This window comes from the organism of the source record quoted next, unplaced genomic scaffold (assembly GCF_019419815.1).
Source record: "Pyrus x bretschneideri cultivar Hongxiangsu unplaced genomic scaffold, Pyrus_bretschneideri_v1 Contig17, whole genome shotgun sequence".
Lineage (NCBI taxonomy): Eukaryota > Viridiplantae > Streptophyta > Magnoliopsida > Rosales > Rosaceae > Pyrus > Pyrus x bretschneideri.
In genome coordinates this window covers 5,660,583-5,683,007 of record NW_025999468.1, presented here as the reverse complement: position 1 = coordinate 5,683,007, position 22,425 = coordinate 5,660,583, and the positions used below count along the sequence as shown (strand labels likewise).

The 22,425-nt window shown below is 37.6% G+C and overlaps 2 protein-coding genes and 1 long non-coding RNA gene across 3 annotated transcripts; all 3 read right to left on the bottom strand.

Moving 5' to 3' along the window:
* Nucleotides 1-4,346: 4,346 nt before the first annotated feature.
* On the bottom strand, nt 4,347-7,948 carry LOC103926888. Its single transcript, XM_009335773.3, has 3 exons — nt 7,803-7,948; nt 5,647-6,724; nt 4,347-4,912 (listed from the first exon to the last, which is right to left on the bottom strand). The coding sequence occupies exons 2-3, from the start codon at nt 6,579-6,581 to the stop codon at nt 4,612-4,614; spliced, it is 1,236 nt and encodes a 411-aa protein (XP_009334048.3). The 5' UTR covers nt 6,582-6,724; nt 7,803-7,948; the 3' UTR covers nt 4,347-4,611.
* A 418-nt stretch (nt 7,949-8,366) lies between these two features.
* LOC108868736 lies at nt 8,367-9,688 on the bottom strand. The gene is made up of 3 exons (XR_001954966.2): nt 9,304-9,688; nt 8,804-9,017; nt 8,367-8,655 (listed from the first exon to the last, which is right to left on the bottom strand). It is a non-coding gene; the product is annotated as an uncharacterized LOC108868736 (long non-coding RNA).
* A 1,949-nt stretch (nt 9,689-11,637) lies between these two features.
* Nucleotides 11,638-22,143, bottom strand: LOC103967883 (phosphatidylinositol-3-phosphatase SAC1). The gene is made up of 16 exons (XM_018652432.2): nt 21,884-22,143; nt 21,587-21,791; nt 21,333-21,498; nt 20,276-20,498; nt 19,749-19,825; nt 19,321-19,508; nt 19,106-19,203; nt 18,009-18,142; nt 17,071-17,205; nt 15,584-15,872; nt 14,914-15,035; nt 14,383-14,490; nt 14,006-14,218; nt 13,647-13,838; nt 13,062-13,173; nt 11,638-12,228 (listed from the first exon to the last, which is right to left on the bottom strand). The coding sequence occupies exons 1-16, from the start codon at nt 22,013-22,015 to the stop codon at nt 11,980-11,982; spliced, it is 2,643 nt and encodes an 880-aa protein (XP_018507948.2). The 5' UTR covers nt 22,016-22,143; the 3' UTR covers nt 11,638-11,979.
* Between the last annotated feature and the right edge of the window lie 282 nt (nt 22,144-22,425).

The window sequence follows — 22,425 nt, the reverse complement described above, 5'->3', positions numbered from 1 at the left end:
TGTATTGTGAGTCTCGTCAGCTAATGATGACTTTGACGTGGTCTTGCACTTTCGTGATGACTTTTTGTGGCCTCGCTATTCAGCGATGACCGTTGTGTCTATTGGTATCTCTCTGTTGCGACTATCATTTATTGTGACAGATTTGTACTGGTAGTTCTTGTGCACTTGGTGATTATGTGGTTATGCTTGTGGGTGTCTACTAGGGGTTTACTGTTATTTGTCTGTTTTGTGCAAATTCATTCCAGATCAATTTATTGGTCACTATTTGAATTCTGTACCCAATGACACTCTGTAATTGTTTGGTGTTGGTTAATGAAAGACTATACTATCGTTTCTTGTAAAAAAAAAAAGGTCCAAAAATTACTTTGAGATACAATTGAATAGTAGCAAGCGTAGATCAACGGCCGAATTCCCAATCATAAGTATTAGAACATGAGTAACCAACCCAAAACCAATTAGCTATGCATGTAAAGGCCCAAAACCATTTACTCCACAAGCAAGATTTTAATTTTTTTTTTTTTTCCAGTGGGAGAGCACTCTAAACATGACCCTTCACATGCGACACCATTTTAAGCATAACAGGTAGACGGATTGACAATGGGTGAAAGGGACCAATATCATTTAACTGAGGTCCTTGTGATCAAAGGTCACTAAACAATTACCATGAAGAGGAGGACAGAAGCAGCAGCAGCCAATGACGATGATTAGTTTGTTGCAAAAATTTGAGGCTTGAAGTGAAGCATTGAATAAGTTCCATCACTGAACTAAAACCAATTTAGAGGCAAAATCTTGTAAAAGAACTAGAAATTAATCACAGCAAAAATCCAATTGAAAAAAAATAAACAACAATAAAATGGGCTGAGCTGCCTCCTGGCGAGAAACTCCATCTTTATCATCATCACACTAGTCTATTACAGTCTCACTTCTTTAATCTTTCTGAACTAATAAAACTGAGACACATAAAATCAATTTTTTTAGGACCCTCTCTCATTTTGGGGCTCATGCCCTTGCAATCGGTGCCCTGCCCCTAGGGCTGACCCTGGGAAAGACTATAGGCCCATCTTTTTAACTCTGAATATATACCTATATGTAGACCTAGCAGTTTCTGACACGACACAGTGACACAACACAAAAATAACGGATTTCGGATCAACACAATAACTAATCGGATCATTATCGGGTGACCTGTTAATAACGGATTCTTAATGGGTATACACGGGGAGAGGGGGCATTGAGGAGGTGCGAAAGGTGCAGTCGCACAAGGCCCCAAATTTGAAGGGGCCCCCAAAATTTTTGTCACCTAATATTTATATGTAATAATATTCTATATTTAAAATTGTTTTGTTATGAAATAATGTTCTATATTCAAAAATTGATTTTGTTAGTACTTTAAAATCTTATCTTACAGTCCTTATAAACGTAATTTTTTTTTTCTTTCTAAATAAAAAAATTTAGAGTACAATAAAATATTTTGAGTACCAATAATACACCATAAAAGACGGTATTTTTTCAATATTATTATATAATAATGTTACATATTCAAGTGAAACTTTAAAGTTAGAGTTTTTGAAGTTTGTTTTCTTGTTTGGTTGTTTAAGATTGAACTGCTTTTGATTATTTAGTGAACGTTATGTTTGTAGCTCTTTTTATTTATTATTAATGACATTTTTAAACTTGCAATCAGTGAGTGCTAAACTTTGTTTTGATTTAAGTGATTGTTTTCTAGCGTCAATACATTATTCTATATTTTTTAAGACTTATCTAAAGGAGGGGCGCTTTTATAAATTTTGCACAGGGCCTCCAAAATCTCAGACACGACCTTGGTGACGCAGGTAACATGTGGGTAACTTGTTTCGATCTGTTAAGAAAAAAATTATTTTGATAATTTTAAAGTTTAATTACTAAAAGATTTATTATAAAATACAATAGTCATATTAATATATACAATATATTCTATATTAAATATATAGTTTTGTATTATTATTCTATATAAGTTTTAAAAAAAAAGTTTTAGTCATTATTTATTTTTATTATGAGAGTTCCTTATTATCATTACTAAGATAAATTTTACTTAACATGTTGTTGTCCAAAATTAAAATAAACTAGTATAATATTTGTATAGGCAAGAACTAAGAAGACATACATACAAGTCTGAAAAATGTGAAAGAATATATAAACAGTCATGATTCATCATTATTCCTCCATGAGCAGATAATGGTTATACTTACATTATCGTTTAGATTTTTAAAATCCTCCAAACCCTCATGAATAATATTTTTTATTTGAGGGCAAAATTGTGACATCCCACATCGCCCAGGGGAGTGATCCTTATATGTATATTCCCATCCCTACCTAGCACGAGGCCTTTTGGGAGCTCACTGGCTTCGGGTTTCATGGGAACTCCGAAGTTAAGCGGGTAGCGCGCGAGAGCATTCCCAGGATGGGTGACCCATCGAGAAGTTCTCGTGTGAGTTCCCAGAAACAAAACCGTGAGGGCGTGGTCGGGGCCCAAAGTGGACAATATCGTGTTACGGTGGTGGGGCGGGCCCGGGATGTGGTGGGGGCCTGGGCCGGGATATGACAATTTGGTATCAAAGCCTAACCTGGTCGTGGTGTGAGTTCCCAGAAACAAAATCGTGAGGGCGTAAACGGACAATATCGTGCTACGGTGGTGGAGCGGGCCCGGGATGTGGTGGGGGCCTGGGCCGGGATGTGACAATTTGGTATCAGAGCCTAAACCTGGTCGTGGTGTGCCGACGAGGGTGACCCATCGGGAAGTTCTCGTGTGAGTTTCTAGAAACAAAACCGTGAAGGCGTGGTCGGGGCCCAAAGCGGACAATATTGTGCTACGGTGGTGGAGCGGGCCCGGGATGTGGTCGGGGCCTGGGCCGAGATGTGACAATTTGGTATCAGAGCCTAACCCTGGTTGTGGTGTGCCGACGAGGACGTCAGGCCCCTAGGGGGGTGGATTGTGACATCCCACATCGCCCAGGGGAGTGATCCTTATATGTATATTCTCATCCCTACCTAGCCCGAGGCCTTTTGGGAGCTCACTGGCTTCGGGTTCCATGGGAACTCCGAAGTTAAGCGAGTAGCGCGCGAGAGCATTCCCAGGATGGGTGACCCATCGGGAAGTTCTTGTGTGAGTTCCCAGAAACAAAACCGTGAGGGTGTGGTCGGGGCCTAAAACAGACAATATCGTGCTACGGTGGTGGAGCAGGCCCGGGATGTGGTGGGGGCCCGGGGCGGGATGTGACAAAATTAATAAAATTAATAATAATTATTGTAGAAGTGTAAAAAATGTAAAAAAAAAAAATTAATAAACAATCACTCATAATGACAAGCTTTACAACTTTCATGAAGGGGTCAGCTTTGAAATCCAACACTATAATCCATAAACCTTAAATTTATATTTAACCGTCGATTATCATTTACGCTTTATTCTTCTTACTGAATTTCTTTTTTAAAATTTTCTTTTTTGAAAGCATGATCATCTGGTGGATGTAAGAAGATGAATGGTTCAGATCTTTGATATCACGTTTCGGTATTTACGGTTAACTGAAATATGAGTTGATGTCATATAGTTTGTATAAACTTTATAAACACCAAGCAATATTTTCACCAACTGTAAAACTCTGAATATAATATCAACGATCCAAACCATTCATCTTCCTGCATCCTTTAATAGATCATATTTTCAAAAAAGAGAATCTGAAAAAAAAAATTTGATAAGAACAATGAAGCGTAAATGTAAACAACAATCAACGGTTAAATTTTGATCTATGATTTATATGATTATAGTGGCGAATTTCGAAGTTAAGCTCTTCATGAAAGTTGTAAAGCTTATCATTACGATCAAGTGTTTATATATTTTTTCTTTATTTTTTACACTTCTACATTAATTAAAAAACTATTAAAGACTTTACTTAATTAATTAAGCTATTAATTAATTTATACCCATTTTGTTTCAGAAGCAATGGATGCTAGAGATTTAGATTCAGTAAACCTTAGTGATGAGGAGTCCGTGCAAATTATAATGGGAACAGAACGAGATCTTGGAAGCGAATGTATAGGCAATACAAATACGAGTCTTGAAAAGAAAAAAGCTAGATCAATCAATTTAGGTAAGCGAAAATATACTTAAAAGAAAAATGCGTCTTTATGTTTTGGACTTGACAATATGGTATGTATATACTTATTTAGTATTATGTTTTTCATTTGATTATTTATTGGTTTAAAATATATTTTACTTAACGTGTAACAGGTCAGGTCATATTACCTCTTAACATTATCAGGTCGATTTCAGATCGGGTCATTTTACCCGTTTATTTTAACGGGTGTTATACGACACGATCCGTTAAGATATCAGGTATGACATGAAAACAGAAAGCACGACACGAATGTCAGGTCTACCTATATGATTCAAAAATTCTTTGAGTACAGCTAAAGGCAACGAAAAGAACCATATACAATGAGCAATTCCATCCCTGGCTCAGGAGTTGAAAAACCAGTATTATCCCACCAACACATGGTTTGGCAAGATTATCAGCCACCGCATGTATTGCCATTCTTTCTAAATGAGAAACTCTGAAGATCGATCATGCAGGCTTATTAGATAACATCAATGTCCCCACTGAGGACACAAAGACCAAAGAGCAGAAAGGGGTTTAGAGAAAAGAGATAGGACCAACTGAGAATTTGTATCCAACCATAGCGTAACCAACCCTTCTCCCAAGCTATGATCATAGCAAAGATGAAGGCTGCAAGTTTAGCCCTATGAGTAAATGAGATTCCGATATTGTCACAAAAAGCGCTGATCATTACTTGACCAGCATGGCCGCGAAATAGGCCGCCAAATCCAGCTTGCCCCAGAAAGCCTTTCCTTGATCCATTTGTATTGCCCTTCACACATCTGCAAATTCAGAAACTTCTTAAAATCCATTCAATTTCAAGGATGAAAATTTAAGACTTTCAATTTATTTTGATATGCATTATATTTTATGTACAGCAGAATATGCATGTATATAATGCTCTTGAAACAAGAATTTTGGCCTTGATGGTTAGAAACCCAAAACCTAAGAAAGGGTTATTTGATTCATAGTGCATTATCCACAGTAAAGAAACGTGCAAGAAATGCAATTAGGATCATATAATCCCTGGCAGCACAAGATGCTTAAGCCTAAACCACAAATTTATGCAAGAATTAATAAATCTAATCAATAGTTTAGATTTAATACAGTTTTTCATATATACGCCGCTGAATATCCAACGATAATCAAACATACAGTTGCAAAGTAACCTAGGTAGCTTTAATTTTCTAGCATGCCATGACAACCCATGGAATTTCATGGAAGACAACTAAACGAAGTGATTGTAACTAGCACTCTAAAATAATCAAGAGGCACTAATCTCCTCCCTCTCTTGTTTCTTCCATGAGCGTGAGTGCAAAATGACTATTTTTTCAACTGTCCGTAAAAGCATATAATGAAGAAAAAAATGAGCAGCAAACACACCATAATTTCATACATGTGACTGATGGTGTGCTTGCTTTTCAATATTTTTAAAAATATCATTAGATTTTGGGAGCTCATGAGTTACATATATGAAAGTGAGGATTAAAATTGCATGCCTTAACTGTGAACATACCTGATCGCTGGCGCTAGCACTCCCAAGATGCACGATGACTCTGTTTTCACAGTAGTGTTAATATTGCGACACTTCCCAGCTGACGCAGTTGATGAATTGGCAACCTTAATTGTTTGTTCAACATCACCATGACGACAAAGACCATTGCAGTCATTGTCATAATCATAATCATAATCACAATGACAATCGTAATCGTAATCATAAGCATCATCGTCGCCATCATAAGCATCGAGATTGTCATCGTAGAGCACATCATGATTGTCACAATAGTACCCATCATTATCATCCACCTCCTCCTCATCATGATCATCATCACAACAAACTACTGGCGGAACCAAAACCTGGCCGTCAAGAGGGACAAGCTGTAGTCTAAGGCGCCCATTGGATCTATGGGCCCTGAAGTACTCATGGTGCCGAACCTTCTCCTCCGTCAAAATCAACCGTCCATCGGTGGTGTAATGCCTCTTCAAAACCCAAGGCATGTGAGAAGGCAGATTCTCCGTACGCGCCAGCAACGAAAGTGGAGGTGGAAGTTCTTCATAAGTTCTCTTCTTCTCCTTCTCCCGCGCCCAACATAACCTTTCTTTTCTCTGACTATAACAATCATGATGACAGCTACTAAAATTCAATTCATCGTCACTTAGAACGTCGACACAGGACTCCATGCCAAGGTAGTCCCCAGACATTAATAGTGAGTCGGAGGAGGCGGAGGACGGGGAGGTCGGGGAAAACAAGTCGGAGATCATTGTATCAATGGAGGTGGAGGAGCAGCTTCTACTAAGAGAAGGGTTTTCTTGGGGTTCAAAAGTAGTTGTGAGGGGCTTGAGGCTAAATTCTAGAGGATAGGAATATTGGATTTGCGATTTGGATTGGGATTGGCATGGACTAGAATCTATGAGACTGTTAGTGATCCGACTTGGATTGGGGATCTGCATACTGTAATATTGGGAAAAAACATGCGAGACTTACAAGTGTGTTATCAAGATAGGTATGGACTGTCTAGAAATTACAAGGGCCAGTTAGGTAAAATATATGTCGTCAAGGGTAACTGGGTCTATTCAGGAATCAGCTGAATCACCTGGAATTTAAAAAAAAAAATTATTAAACAAAATTAATTAATATAATATAAATGTTGATGTGGCTTAATCATGACTGTTCAAATATAAGGGAATGGAAGGGTAGAGAGATTAGGAGTGTAGAGAATCCTACTCCATAATTATATAACACATTAGATCGTTGTGTGGAGTACGTAGACGCGTCCTACAGCGTGGTTTTGCTAGACTGCACCACGCGTTGCTGTTTTCATGTCTTGCATGCATGCATGCAATGATTTTTGTTGTCTCAATCACTGTCAATCCCAGAAATGGGATTCTTGTGCATTATTGATTTGATTCAATCACATCGTGGTCATCCCGATCAACGGTCTAAAGTGCATGACTTGTGTGTTACTATTTTTGGTCAAAGTATACTAAATTAGTGATTTTGCCAGAAACAAAAACAATAACCAGATGGAAAAAGTACAACAAAAGCAAACGAATACGCGTCCGAAAAGCCCGAGAGTTGAATGTGACAAAGTAAACAGATCAGCGTGCAAACTTGAAACGTAGAAGCTCAAACCTCGACAATCCGATGGTTAGGCCTGTTTTCAGATTTGTTTGCTTCAGTTAATTTTATGTATAATTAATTTACAACTTATTACTGCGAAACCCTGATTTCATGAGGCATTGAGGCATTCCGGAGATTGTTGGGAGTTGATGATTCTGGAAAATATATTTTTATTGCTGCTAAAGCATGACTGGAAGAGGTGGTAGTATTGAGCAAAAAGCAAGAAATTCAATGAGAATTGAGAAGATGATGGTATTTCCTCGACTGACCGAATCGAAGACTAACTTCAAAGGAATTAACGAGTGTATGAAATGTTTGTATCAATTCTTACTATCATTAATAAAACTGCTATCGTTTCGCTTCAAAATGAAGCCAAATATTGTAAACATGAAAGATGAAATCTCTAGACAACCCATATGCCGAACAGAAAGAAATGGTTACAGAATTAGGATGGGTAATGAGCTCGATATCATTTGATCTTTCATAAGTATATGAACTAATATAGACAACTATATATAATTGAGATATAGAAATTAAATAAATGGACTTACAGGAGGAGAAGAAGGGATGATTAAGGTGCAGGGCATGCTTGTTGTGGAGTCACATACACAGAAGGAGCAGGTGGTAGAGGAGAAGACGACGACTGTAGGAACAACACAACTCATGACCATTATTCCAAAGAGACGCACCGATCGAGAGAGATTGTAATATTGTCTAATTGTTGAATGTGGAAGTTGACATATCTGCTGCCTTTTATTTCACGTAGCAAATGTTTTTTTGTTTTTGTATCTTAGCAGAACGAACGTACGTGTATGATGATTGTCTGTATTAATTGGTACATGCTAATTTTAGAGGCGGGGTCGTAGGAATTAGTATGAAAACCGAGTAAGACTCGGCGCATTGCTGGAGATATCCGGACAATTTTGGAAGTGAATGATCAAAGGAATTAAGGTTTCTGTATTTTATCTGTCACATGCCAAATTTGGCTGGCCGTAAAGATAAATATAGCCACAATAGTATAGTAATTAAATGTAGATCTCAATGTTTAAATTACGACACATTACTTGTAGACATTTACAGGATATTTAGGATTATAATGACATACTTTTTAGTAAATATATTATTTTAGGACAGACTTAAAAAATAGACAAAGGATCAAATTACACGGTGAAAGGAACAATATTAGTATGGTAAGTATATAGTAAAAAAAGATCATGGATTATCTAATTGCTCTTTGAAAAATTTGCAATCGTCGGAGGAAAAAAAATAAACTCTGCTACGAGTCACTAATCACAACTGCCGAGCTTCAACTTCAAATTTCCTTGCCAAGAGCTCAAACTATACTTCAATTTTGGACAAGTGTCGTTGTTAGACTTTACACGTGGGCTTTTCAACTGTATTTCACTGAAAATATAGAATTCCACTGTCCGTTAACAACTACGAGAATTTGCCTTGGTTCCCAACTGTACAGGATAACCGGACAGATGAATAATCAAATCACAAATAGTATGCTAAACATAGGGATAAAAAAGCTTAAGTTGAATATAATTACGCTGCATCAGGCGCCACACTAGAATTTGCAGTACCACCGCCTGGTCTTTGATCTGGTTCACTACAAAGTCTAACATCCTTTATTTGAACTACATGTCCTTTCAATCAATTTATCAAAGGATGTCAACTTCATCCTCAAAAAATCTTCTCTGCAAGCAGGAATAGGGGCAAGAGTGTTACCCAACCCTCCTAAGCGCGTAGAATTTATTTTTGAACTGAAAAGTTGAAAATCAAGATGAGATTAAACAGAAACATTAACTTTACAGAAGACTTGGAAAGTCCGATTGGAGCAGGTAATTGTAAATGTACAAGGTGCATAGACGTGCAATGGTCATCAATTCCAGATACATAGAAATATACCACATATCAAAGAGAGGGTCATCAATTCCAGGTACATAGAGATTTACTAAAAACACAACCTACTGCATGTCATTGTAGTATCACAGTAATACTACAAGTTTTGTGTTTTAGGTTATTGTGATCTGAATTATCCAGGCTCACCCTCAGTCCCTGTCGGTTTCAGATTGTCATAGTAGCCCCTTCTGAAACTGATACCTCCGATTTCAAAGATCCTAACTTTTCAGGTGTTCCTTCTTGAGCATTTCGTGTGTGTCTGCTTTTAAGTTCATGGTACTCCATCCGTTCGGAAGGGTTATGGGAAATACTGTCCTTTGGAGAGGTAAATCTTTAACGCTCTAAGGCTTTGGGACTTTTAATGTCGAGAATGGCACCATTTCAAAGCTCAATTTGCCGGTCGACAGTGGTGGTATCGATAGCTTGATGGTTGGCGACGTGGGAAGTCACTTTTTGGTTGTCAGTATGATGAATGACTTAATTTGTTAAAAATATGGCGATTAGAAGGAGATGGTGATGGTAATTCGTGGGGATGGACTACCAATGAGTTCTACTAGGGTAACGCCTTTGGTAGTCCATCCCCATGAATTACCATCACCATCTCCTTCTAATCGCCATATTTTTAACAAATTGAGTCATTCATCAAAAATGAGTCCCCACGTCGCCAACCATCAAGCTATCGATACCGCTATTGCCGGCCGGTAAATTAAGCATTGAAATGGTGCCCTTCTTGACACTAAAAGCCACAAAACCCTCGAGCTCACAGATTTACCCCTCCAAAAGACAATGTTTCCCATAACCCTTCCGAACGGAGGGAGTAGCATAAACTTAAAATCAGATACAGAAGAAATGCTCCAAGAACCCATTTTGGATCGGAACACCTGAAAAGTTAGGATCTTTGAAATCGGATAAGGAAGAAATCGTTAGATGAAAACCAAAGCCATAAGCCGCTGTGCCGTCCATTCCTTCGATCTGCATGAAATTGTTGTTGAGTGGATTCCAAAGGAGTAAATTTTTCTCCGTCTCCAAGCGGAAAGCCTCTACGAGAACCTACGATTTTGAAATATTCTCTCAGTCAAACTGGGTTTTTCACAGCAAAATCACTATCTTCACCGGTGAATTTTATGAAATGACGTTGTGTATCCCATCTATAGATCATAGAGGCGGAGCCACCGTGGTGGAAGAGGGACTTCCCGACAGCTTCCGACGACGCAAGATCGTTCCAAGACTTGGAAACAACTTTTAATTGTCCTAATTCTCTCAGGGTAAGCTTTTCAAGAAGCGACAACAAAGGGGCCTTCAACTTCAGTAGCGTCGGGGCGGCATTGAAAAGGGTTATTAACTACTACGCCATCATCTCCATCTTCTTCTTGGAGGTCTCGGTTTCGCATCCAAGAAATGGCGGACTCCATTTTTGGTAGGGATTAGGGGTTGGTTTGGTAATTTTGGCAAGCAATTTTGGCAAACCACAATATGGTGATCCTGATGCAGGATATAACTGCTCGCAAAAGGGTCTCAAAGTCGCACTGATATTTGTGGGTAATTATTAGATGATACAGTACCACGTGGCACTGACAGTTCACAACTTCGACTTCCAGCTCATTTCCCCGTTCGTCCTCCTTGAATCGGGTGAGTTCCGATCTGAGTTATGCCGTCTTGGATCTCCTATGGAATTGGTTCTGAAGCACATTCGAACGGAACCCATCTTCTCCAAAAGATCCTTCAATTGCAGCAGGGAACCATCAAACTTCATCTCCGATTGTTTGAAACCAGAAACCATCTTCGCCATTGTTGATCAAGTTTGCTTCTTCTTTTAAAGATTAAAAACTAAATTAAATTTAAAAAAAAAAAAAAAAAAAAAAAAAACCAAAAATTAAGGAAACGCGATTCCATGAAACATGGACAAAAAAGAGGAAACCTAATGTGCCTAGCGTGTTTAATGATCAAAGAAGGTGCATTTTTCAATTTCTGAAAAAACAAAACCCTAAAAACAGAGGACGTGAGATTACTGAAAGAGAGCGAAAGGCCGCCATTGCTGATGAAATGAAGAAATCGCACACTTTTGAGTCGGAATTTCTCAGCTTTGAACTTGAAATCGACTCCCGCGGGGGAAGGAGGGCGCAAAGCTTGACGCTTGGTTCTTCTTCTGGAAGCCAAAGATGTGAACTTTGCCACTTATCATGCATTTGTTGTTGATGGGTACTACCAGCTGTCAGTGCCACATGATAACACTGTGCTATCTAATAATTTCTCCTAATATAGAAGAAGAGAGACGCCGCTGCTCTCAGTGCTCCCAAGTGCTGCTGGCTCCAAAGCAGTTTGTCTCTCAGAACTTTATAAGAGCAAGTCCACCCTTCCAAAGCCACCATAAATCGCCAGTTTACATCATTTTGCTTGCCTAAAAAATGCAAACGAAAAAAGAAAAAAAAAAAAAAGAAAGTATAAAATTCAAATGACCCTTATGAACAAAATCCAGAAAGGTAGTTCCTGAAGTTCATAGTTCCTTGTATTCCATAAATGCAATAAAAAAAAAAGTCAGTGTCTCCATTTTCCAAACAACGAAGCAAGCAAGCAACATTTCGAAAACCCTAATTCGAACCCAATTTAGAAGTATAACCAAGTTAACCACTTAATCAACAAAACCCACTACTTTTCTCAAAAACCCAACTAATTCAAAGGATACCCAGATGATAAATCCCAGTAAAATTCCAAATTTGAAAACCAGAATAAATACTCAAAAATATTTGCCTCTTTTGCATTCATAGTTAAGAAACAATGGAAGAAACAAAAATCATAACTATACGCAACACCAAATATCTCTCTTCAAATCCTCTCAACTTTCTCTTCACCAATGATCCACCTCGTCAACCAGCTCGGATCTTCCGCTAACGATTTACACGATGCGGGGATGCTCCCGAGATCACTACCAATTTGGTCGTATTCCTTGAGGGCGGCTTCCATCTCTACCTCAACAGCTGCATCATCTACAATGTTAATTGTTCCCATATGAAGAGCATCAGCATAGTGCTTCTCCATTTCACCATCATTTTTTAAAGGCTCAATGCCAGGGCCCTGCACGTTGCAGCATTTCACAATATCAATAAAATCAAATGTACCACATATGTGAGAAAGTAGGTGAACGATGCCATTTTTTAAAGGCTCAAAATACAAGTGTCAAACTTCAACGAAATATCGGAAAACCATCCAAGATATAAAACTACTATAGTGCATTTGAAGGAGATTTAAGGTGTCTTATCGGTGGTGAACAATGCCATTTTGTTTGGAAACCTGACATGATAATTGTGCTTCTATAGATGGATTTTAGAGTCAAAATCCCATTTCAGGATGCAGGGATTTCAATGTAGTAGGTGTTTTTTGAACCCTGAACTACAGACCGCAGACCAAAGCTTCAAGCCAGGGATCCGGACATCGAACCCAACCACCCTAACATGTACCCCAGAATCCAATAACAGATCACAGACGCAAATCCTAGAGCACTGGCATGGGCCCCAAATCAAACCTCAAGATTAGGCCCCAATCCTTGATCCCTAAACCCTAAACCTCGTAACCAAACAACAATAGAGAAATCAGGGAGTTAATAGTTAACTGTTTCTACACATGTTAGCGTTTTTTCTTTGTTTCCTTTCATTGAACTATGCCCAAAAGGTACACTCCCATGTGCAGCATACAGACCTATCCGTTAACTAAAATGTTAACCTACAGGGTTCACCTACAGAAAGAAATTTATAATTATGTTTCTTCAATTTTCTGGTCAGAGAATGAAGTTAATGAACACAAAGACCAGAAAAAAGCGCATTCATTATTTTGCACAAACTTATGTCAGACTTTAAAGTTTAAAGGATATACCACACTTGTCCATGTTTGGAAAATTAGAAGTACTATACCTGACATAACTCAGCATAGTGCTTATATATCTCACTGCTTTCATCTTGATCACCTAGCAGTGTCCCACCGTACCACCCATTGGCTTCATCTACTGATGTCATTGAAAGGTACCTTGGAATCGCAGCAGAGAAATACATGATCAACAAATACACTCCATAGGAATATAGGATACCCCAGAGGCTTTTTATATGAAACTAAGTATATGGCTACAGATTGCTGGAAAACATGGAATAAAGAAATGAAACATTATGATTCAACAGATTTTCTGTGTATATGTAAATCTTTTTGTCGATGTTGTTGATGATGCCAACAAATAGTAACACAGAGTTCCAAAACATCTTAATTACCCAGATCAAACTACTCCATTATCAAAATTTCTTCTGCCATAGTTACTTTCTTTTATTATCCTTAACTCGGTTAGCAGCCCACTTATATTAGAGGTTATGGTAATAACAACATTGTATAAGCCATCTACATAGAAATGCAGAACACCTTCATGTTTCTGGAGATATTTATGCAAATGAAAAAGCAAAATGGGAGGTTCTCCTCCTGTGCCAACGTAAAAGCATTTCCATATAGCATACCTCTGGAAGATATCCTCCTCATTATCATCGGCTTCAGAAGAAAGCCAATTCAAGTCACAAAATCCATCAACCCCTGTCTTGTTATGGGATCCTCCATTACCAATTTCATGTGAAGTAACTTTTGGTGCAGAGCCACTTTCTTCGTATTTTCTCTGGCCAAAAAGCCAATTTGGGCTTTTCAACTGTATTTCACTGAAAAAAAAAAACAAAAAGAAAAAAGAATTCCAATGTTCAGTAACTACTACGAAGAATTTGCCTTGGTTCTCAAGTGCACAGGATAACCAAAGACAGATGAATAATCAAATCACAATAGGACGCTAAACATAGGGGTAAAAACTGCTTAGGTTGAATATAATTACGCTGCATCAGGTGCCACACTTGAATTTGCAGTACTACCGCCTGGTCTTTGATCTGGTTCACTACAAAGTCTAACATCCTTTATTGAACTACATGTCCTTTCAATCAATTTATCAAATGATGTCAACTTCATCCTCAAAAAATCTTCTCTGCAAGCAGGAATAGGGGCAAGAGTGTCTCCCATTCCTCCTAAGCGTGTATCATTTCCTTGTGAACTGAAAAGTTGAAAATCAAGAATCTTATTGTAAAAATGGGAGATTAAAATGAAACATTAACTTTACAGAAGACTTGGAAAAACCGATTGGGACAGGTAATTGTAGATGTACAAGGTGCATAGACATGTGCAAAGGTCACCAATTCTAGATACATAGAGATTTACCACACATCAAAGAGAGGGTCATCAATTCCAGATACATGAAGATAGTAATCAGAATCCAGCTCCCAGAGAGCAGGTTTCCCTTCCTGTGGTTTGAAGTAACCCAAAAATCTGGTAAAACCCACAAAAACATCAAGGTATTAGAACCTTTATAACAATGTGCAATACAGCATTGTATAGTAAATTGCTACACAGTGAGATATAATACAGTACAACATAATATGACATACTATAATACAACATCGTTTCAATGTGAAAATAAAACAACATAAAGTTACTACTTCCTCGAGACATTCAAAACACAATATACAACTACTGCAGCAACAAAACGATTTCACATATGCAGAGATGCATCTATTTCTTAATGCAGAATGGAGAAGCTAATGATCGAGATCAATCTCTATATTTTATTTTATCTGAATTGATGGAGATCGTAGGTAATAAGTCTCATCTGTTGCTACAGGAAAGAGCAGGTAATACTTAAAAATAGAAAAATAAATTTCATTAGAAACTATAATAGAGATGAACAAATACAAATTTATGGCGTCTTGCTTTTCACCATCAGTGTAAGCGTTGCTGTAGTATCGCTTAATAGACTTCAGGAACTCTCTTGATTGGGTTGTAGCTTTCCACTTTCCCTGCCTCTCAAGAAATACCTAGCATTCGTTATAAGGAAAAGGTTTCAGGAAGAAAAGATAAAGATAAATATGAATTTGAAATCTATCTATACGCATGTGCGCACACACTTCATACACAAGCACATACACACAGAGAAACATAAATATATTAAATATTTGTTGTAGGTTGCATTCAAAAGGTGGACTCCTTGTCCACTATATGAATTATACTATTATTGTTTATATGTCTTTATAAACTTCTCAAGAAAAACCTAAGTTGAGAGGACCACATTGTTAACACCCACCCTACAATGTGGTGAAATGATCCGAACCGTCTTTCAGGTTCCCCAATCAAGGATGATCTTCACCTAATGTCCGTCTATCAGAAGCATTATATTCATCTTTTTATTTCACCACAATTATAACACATTGGTTTTTGACGTGATTTTTTTTCAGTGGACATCTGATTAGAGTTGTAGAGTTTTTTTTCATTTTTAACTTTGCGTTAGAATTATAGAGGTTGATCTATCACATCAAGCAACTGATAATATGCATACTCTAACCCAAGAAGAAAAGTAAGAACATACAGTGTTGTGAGCTGCAGAGCCACCATACTGCTGCGCAAGAGCATCTCCCATGCTCTGGTACATATCCATGAGAGCTGCAGCAATAGTGCTATCAGGATCCACTTTGGGCAGATTTGTCAAACCCATTGCATGAAGTTGGCGGCCTAGAGCTGCAAGGCCATAAGCATACTGGGCAACATTTGTACGATCCAAACAATCAATACAATTCGTGCGCAGAACGCCGCTTTGAAAATGTGGTGGTTCACCGCTAAAATTATCATTTTTCTTCTGTTGAATAACATCAGATTCCCTGTCCCGATTAACAGAAGAATTTAGAGTTTCATTACTGCTTCCCAACATACTGAAATGTTAAAATTTTAGATAATGCGAAAACTATCACCTTTAATCATATTTATCTGTGGTAAAAAATTGAGAACATGTAACATAGAGAAATTTTACAATATAAAAAGGATTTTTACTTGCCAAACATTTACACTTCAGAAGTCATGGGGATATTTTATATGCATCTAAGCTCTAACAAAAGCGGTACACAATTCTTATTATAACAAAAGCAGTTTTACAAACACCCAAACAGGTCCTACAAGCAAGAAGATTGTATCACAAAGAAACCTAATTCTCCCTGGAACAAAAATTTGGCGCTCACTTGCACCATAGCACCTAATTTCTGCATATCCTACCTTAGATGGAATGACCAACTGAGCTGTTGAACTGAACCAGCACCAATTGGGTTATATCAGGATCCATGTTGGTTATGGAGGACTAGATGTGTTCGGGCGTGCTTTGAACAGTACCAAAGGTGCTTCTAAAGTGTATGACTTAAATATAAACAGGTACAATTTTGAGTTTAGAGAAGCATTTTACTGCTTCTTTAAGAACCTTATAAGTTTTCTGTGGAAGCGCTTCCAACAAAATATGCATGAAGCACTTGAGTTTTTTAAATGCTTCTAAATTTCTAATAAAAGCAGTACAAACAAAAGTACATTACTCCGTATAGAAGTGCTCCCAACCAAACCCTATAAGTAAGGAGTTCGCAGTAAAGCAAGATTGTGTTTCCTCAATAGGATGTCTGGCACTTGTCTGCCTACTAAAACTTATCTGATACAAATTGATTCAAGGATAACAATCTAAGTGCAATGGAGATCTGGAACCAATCTTGAGAATACAGTTAGCAAATCACTGAACCAGCAAATATTGGGGTGTATCAATGATTCAATATTTATAATTGTGCATTGTTTACTGGAGAACCAGCATGAAAGAATTGGAAAAAAAGGGTGTAACTTCAAAATATAGCATGCATGAACTGTAACTCTTATTAATAGACATGCCACCAGAAATATGCATGGAAATCAGAAATTAGGCTAAACTGTACAACTAGTGTTACAACTTCATTTTATTTTCCCAACACAAAAAGGACTGTGATTCATATCTATGACATGATTCCAATAACAATTGCAAGAACTAAGAAACCAACATAAAAAATTGCATACCTTCCCGTGCTTGTCTGACTTAATTGATTAAGCCTCCGTTTAACAACACTAGGTTTGCCACTGTAGTAAAAACCAGTCAAATCAAGTGCCTCACTTGCCACAGCACCCAAAACTGCTAAAACATTGGCAGACTTGCTTTGGAAGCAGAAAAGATAGAGAACGGTTAGACCGAAGAAAACAAACATAAACACAAACAGGTAGAGATGGTTGAATTGAAAGCATTGCAGAGATATCTATTGCTAAATAAGTCTACTTCTTAGCAAGGTAAAAATGTGGGAGCAAAATGATGTATAACTATGTAAATGATATATACATAGACATAACAAATATATATACAAATCTGCAAGCCTATGAAACAGAATTAGTCATTCTTTATATGGAGAATTGGATACCAATATGGCCCTATACGTATCAAATACTCCAAATGGATCAATACAATTCCGTAAAGAATTTCTAGGTCTCGAAGAAGAATCCACTCCCCAACAATACTATGCGTATGTCTTATTTCAGTTGTGTGGGGCTCCTATAATGGTTCATGTAAAGGAAAAAGAATTTTGGTTCAATTGTGCTAACTGGTTTTTGACAAAACAAAAAAGGGGAATATGCTTTTCATACTTTTTTATGATTGCAACCAACCATAAAAGACAAGAAAAACATAGAACAAGCCTGCACCACACCAGATAGGGATGTAGTTTACCCTATTCTCATAAATACACACACACACACACACACACACACACACACACACACACATATACATATGATACAGCATTTTTTTTAATTCCCCTATCCTTATTCTAGTTTTAGGAGACCTTTTGTATAGTATGTAATCATGTATCCTATATCTATCTGTGTATCATAGGGGTGTGTGTCTGTGTCCACTTCGCCAAAAAAAGCAAAACAAAACACAAAAGGAAAATGAAAATTCAACTGGTTACCTTTTTGCAAACTTGTGAAAGTCCCAGTGAATAAATTTAAGATGGTTTTCTTTCGAAAATATTTGATTCAAGTACCCAACTGCACTTGCAAACTCACGCCTCAGCATCATTTCTCGAGGCCTTTTTTCGACAGTCTACAATAAAATTGCATGACACATGAAACGAAAAATAAGAAGAAAAAAATTGCATGATGGGCAACTAATAAATATAGCTTAACTTGTAATGCCAGCAAAATATTTATCTCTATGTATGCATGTATGTATGTATGTATCCAGAGTAGGCTATTACTCAAATAGTGCTTAGAAAAGAATTTGGCACCAAAAATATTTTTACCAATTAACATCCTCGTAACCGCAACCTCCCTATGACACACACACACACACACACAAGTAGAAAACTTTATCACTGTAGATCAGAAGCACAGAAAAAATCGTCAACTTAGACTGAACATCAGAGAGATGTGAGAAACAAGAGATGCATTCTATCTTCAATATTGCCCTGCAATATTACACCATACTTATACAATCCTCAACTAGCTACAACTCATTCTTAATAACCAAATTTATTAAATAGAGGATCTACTATGTGGCAATAGCTATCACATAAATATTAGCCACTGCAGAAGAGATGCACATTAAACTAATGTTTCTCTCATACAACAGGAAGACTTATAAAACCTCACTTTTAACTATTAACCAGAAACTTCGGCATCATTGTCAGAATTTTCTAGTTTTGTTTTCTTTCTCTTCCTACTAGTTTATTGGAGTTTACATAGGTTGGCTGACAAAATTGCATAGGTTGTTTATGATAAATATCCAATAACCAACTAGCTCTCGGTCTAGTGGTATATCCCTTCCCAATGTTGGAAAAGGTACAACATAATGAAACAAAGGGGTGTTTCATAATGATCTGAATTGCACATTTATTGAATCCCCCACCCCCATTTAATTAAAACGAAAACAAGAAGAATAAAATAGTAATTGGTCATCCAACACATAAAAATGTTGTCCCATCACATGCAGTAATAGTAAAGAGTAACGACTAACAATAAACGTCGTCCCAGCATCTGTTCAGAAGGCATTTAGAAATAAACAAACCTTGATCAAATTAAGCACAATAACTGGGTTGCCATATCTCATTGCCAGGTCTTCGAAATGTAGTTTGGTAGCTTGATATGTGGGGTCATATCTCTGTACTAAAGTCAGAATAAAAACATGCAAAAAATGATTAATTCCAATGGCCCTTGTAACAATGTATGTGACATGTAGCATATGATTCAGTACGAATGCAATTAATATGAATGTGTTCTTACATATAATATCAGGCTTAGGACTAAGTCTTGAAGCTTCTTGTGACCAGAAAAGGGGAATCGAGCCACGCATCTGGACAACAGAACTCATTTTTCCTTTGCATGAGCCAACTTCTTCATCGAGGATTATCTGCTCTGTCTCAACATCATTTGCAACCCTTCCCCTATCATTCACTCCCCTTTTCAAGTAACTGCAACACAATCGAAAACATGTTTAATACAACAAGAAATTTCTGTATCTCAAAACATTACCAAAGCTAATACCAGTGAAATTTCACCCTCAAAACAAAAAACTTAAACCTTTTTTTAAATTAAAGAAAAATGTATAGCTGAAAATTTTTTACTTTTGTTTTTATTTGCCATGTGGACAGCTATGTGAATAATTAGAAGAAATGAAGATGGTGTGGTGTGATATTCAAACTACCACATACCGTGTTCCTGCGAAATGCCGAGAGCGTCTAGAGACCAGAGAAACACTAAAGTCCCTACCAAAGATTGATAGCCTAATCTGCCATAACGAAGTAAAATAAACTTAATCAAGATATTTAACATCTTCAGTTAAGAAGTTTTTCTTTTCAAAGAAGAAACAAGTTTTATCTATTAAAAACATAAAGAAATACAAGAAACATGGGCGACCAGTCCATCAGACACCTAAAGCATCAGTCAAAAAGCCTAAACTCATAAATCCCTCGGCACAAGGTAAATACATATGTAGCATGGGAAGTAAATACATAAGATATAAGTTCATCAACAAAGAATAGATATGGTATAACCAAATTGTATCAGTTAAAATGTAGAGTAAGTCTAAAACAATGCCCCTTTCGGCCGGCTAAAACTGTCTATGGGTTCCACTAACCAAAACAATCTCCTTACCACACACATACAGAGAGAGAGAGAGAAAGAGAGAGAGAGAGAGGGAGGGAGGGAGGGAGAGGGATTGCGTGTGTGTGTTTCATACCTGCTTAAAATGGCCATGCACTAATGCTATTGTCCAGATTGTGTTATTGCACCTTGATCGAATAGCTTGTGTTAGATAGGCATTCCATACAAATATATTATCAAACGGCATCCCTTCTTCGCCCATTGATAACACATTCTTTTGCAATCTCTGCATTATAGGATACGAGTAACTATAGAAAAAATCTTTGGTTAAATCAACACTGGATAGAAGCTTCTTGTACCTACAATTAAGAAAGAAAAATATAAGTAAATTCTATAGAAGTTGAACTAGAAAGTATATTAGTTGGTGACCATGAAGTTGAGTAAAATTAAGCATTCAGAGTACCGTTGCAATATATTTTTCCGTTTTAGATATGAAACAATTAAATAATGGAGGGAACACTCATTTAAGCCCCTCCACAAGAGGGATATTAAGTAAAACAGAAGTCTACGCATTTTCCAATGATCACAGATTAACTGCATAGTTCTCACATTAAAGGTCTCCACAGCATATGGCATTTGCTTCGCCAGTAACTTTCTAACATCAAATTCACACCCTTCTCCATTTACTATACTAAGTTATTGGCGGTCACCTAACCCCTTCCCAATCCAACTTCCACGTAGTCAATACGAGAAATCATTAGCAGTGTCATTCGTGAACAGTATATTTGTACAACCATGACTTTGTCCATCTAAGCAAATAAAGGTAAACCCCTGAAGCAAACTCTCTCACTCCTCTAACAGGGCACTAATAAATATAAGTCAGGGTTTCTTTCTTTCATGTGTTAAGGAACACTGGTGTAATGACTTAAGTAGCCCCATAAAACTTCACACCGTCGGGACCCTTGTTGGGTAACCTCACCCTTCCTATCTTATTCTTTCTGGTACTCTTTGTGGCCTCTTGGTAGTATGCAAGCCTGATGTATGAAACCACGGTGAGAGACCATGCTGATTATACAATTAAATAACCCAGTGACCGTATATCTCTAATCAAACCAAATATATCTCTGCCACATTTATGCTATCATTTAACAGTCCAGACAACGGAGAAACATGAAAACAAAGGAGAAAATTACCGCAACTCGGTCTTAGAATGAGCAACATCAGTTTGAATCGTGACGTGCGGAATAGTAATCAACTGGCTCTCCTCTATGCTATAAATCGCATGACCACATATGCTTCCTATTTGGCGACGCTTGGTGACCAAAATCAAGTAATACGATTCCAGAAACTTAATGCAACCTACCAAAACCCCATACAAAGAGTAAATACAAACATACAAGCAGGTAGTTCATAAACCTCAAGTAAATTTGAGGTCAAAGACACTGACCGGCGATCCCGTAAACCTTGGTGACAAAAGTAAGGCCGCCGGTGGCGCGATTGCCCTCGGCGATTCGCTGGAGCAGGCTCTTGATCTCCTGCGGCGAGTACACAACCGGGTCTTCGCTGATATTCAAATCGTCGGGCTCCGAGCGGTCGAGTTTCAAGACCCGGAAGAGCCGCTTGTTCCGATCGCTTCCGATCAAGTAAAATCGCTGGAATTGAGAGCGTCAATTGGAGGAGAATGAAGAATTGGATTGAATTGAATTGAATTGGTGAGAGCGAGAGAGAGTGAAGAATCGGTTACCTGTCTGGTCTCGTAGAGCTTGAATTTTTCAAGGGAGTAGGAGTTGGGGTCGGCATCGAAGTCGGGGTGGACTTTGGCGGAGGAACGGACGTATTGGGGAATATTGGGCTTCGACTTGTCAGGTTTCGCCATTTCTGCCTGCGGATGGAGGAAATGGAAATTGCCGGTTTCGGTTGAATGTATATATAGTGTTCGATTTGGAAGCTGGAAAGGTGTGTTCTGCTTATTTGTCAGACAGTTCGGTTCGATGCGAATCTGTTGAAATTTATTATTAAAATTATACGATTCAGTTTATGCGGTTTCATTCGGTTCATATCAGTTTACTGTTCAAAATAAATATATACATACATATATACGAATTATTTAACAAAAGGATCCTTATTTAAAAAAAAAAAAATAGAGACACTTCATTGGCCGGTGAATTTGATTTTAATGAAATTGTGTAGTTGAGATTGTATGTCCTGTTATTTAATCTCAACCACACAATTTCATTAAAATTAATCCAACGGTTAATAAAGTGTCTGCATTTTTATAAAAAAAAA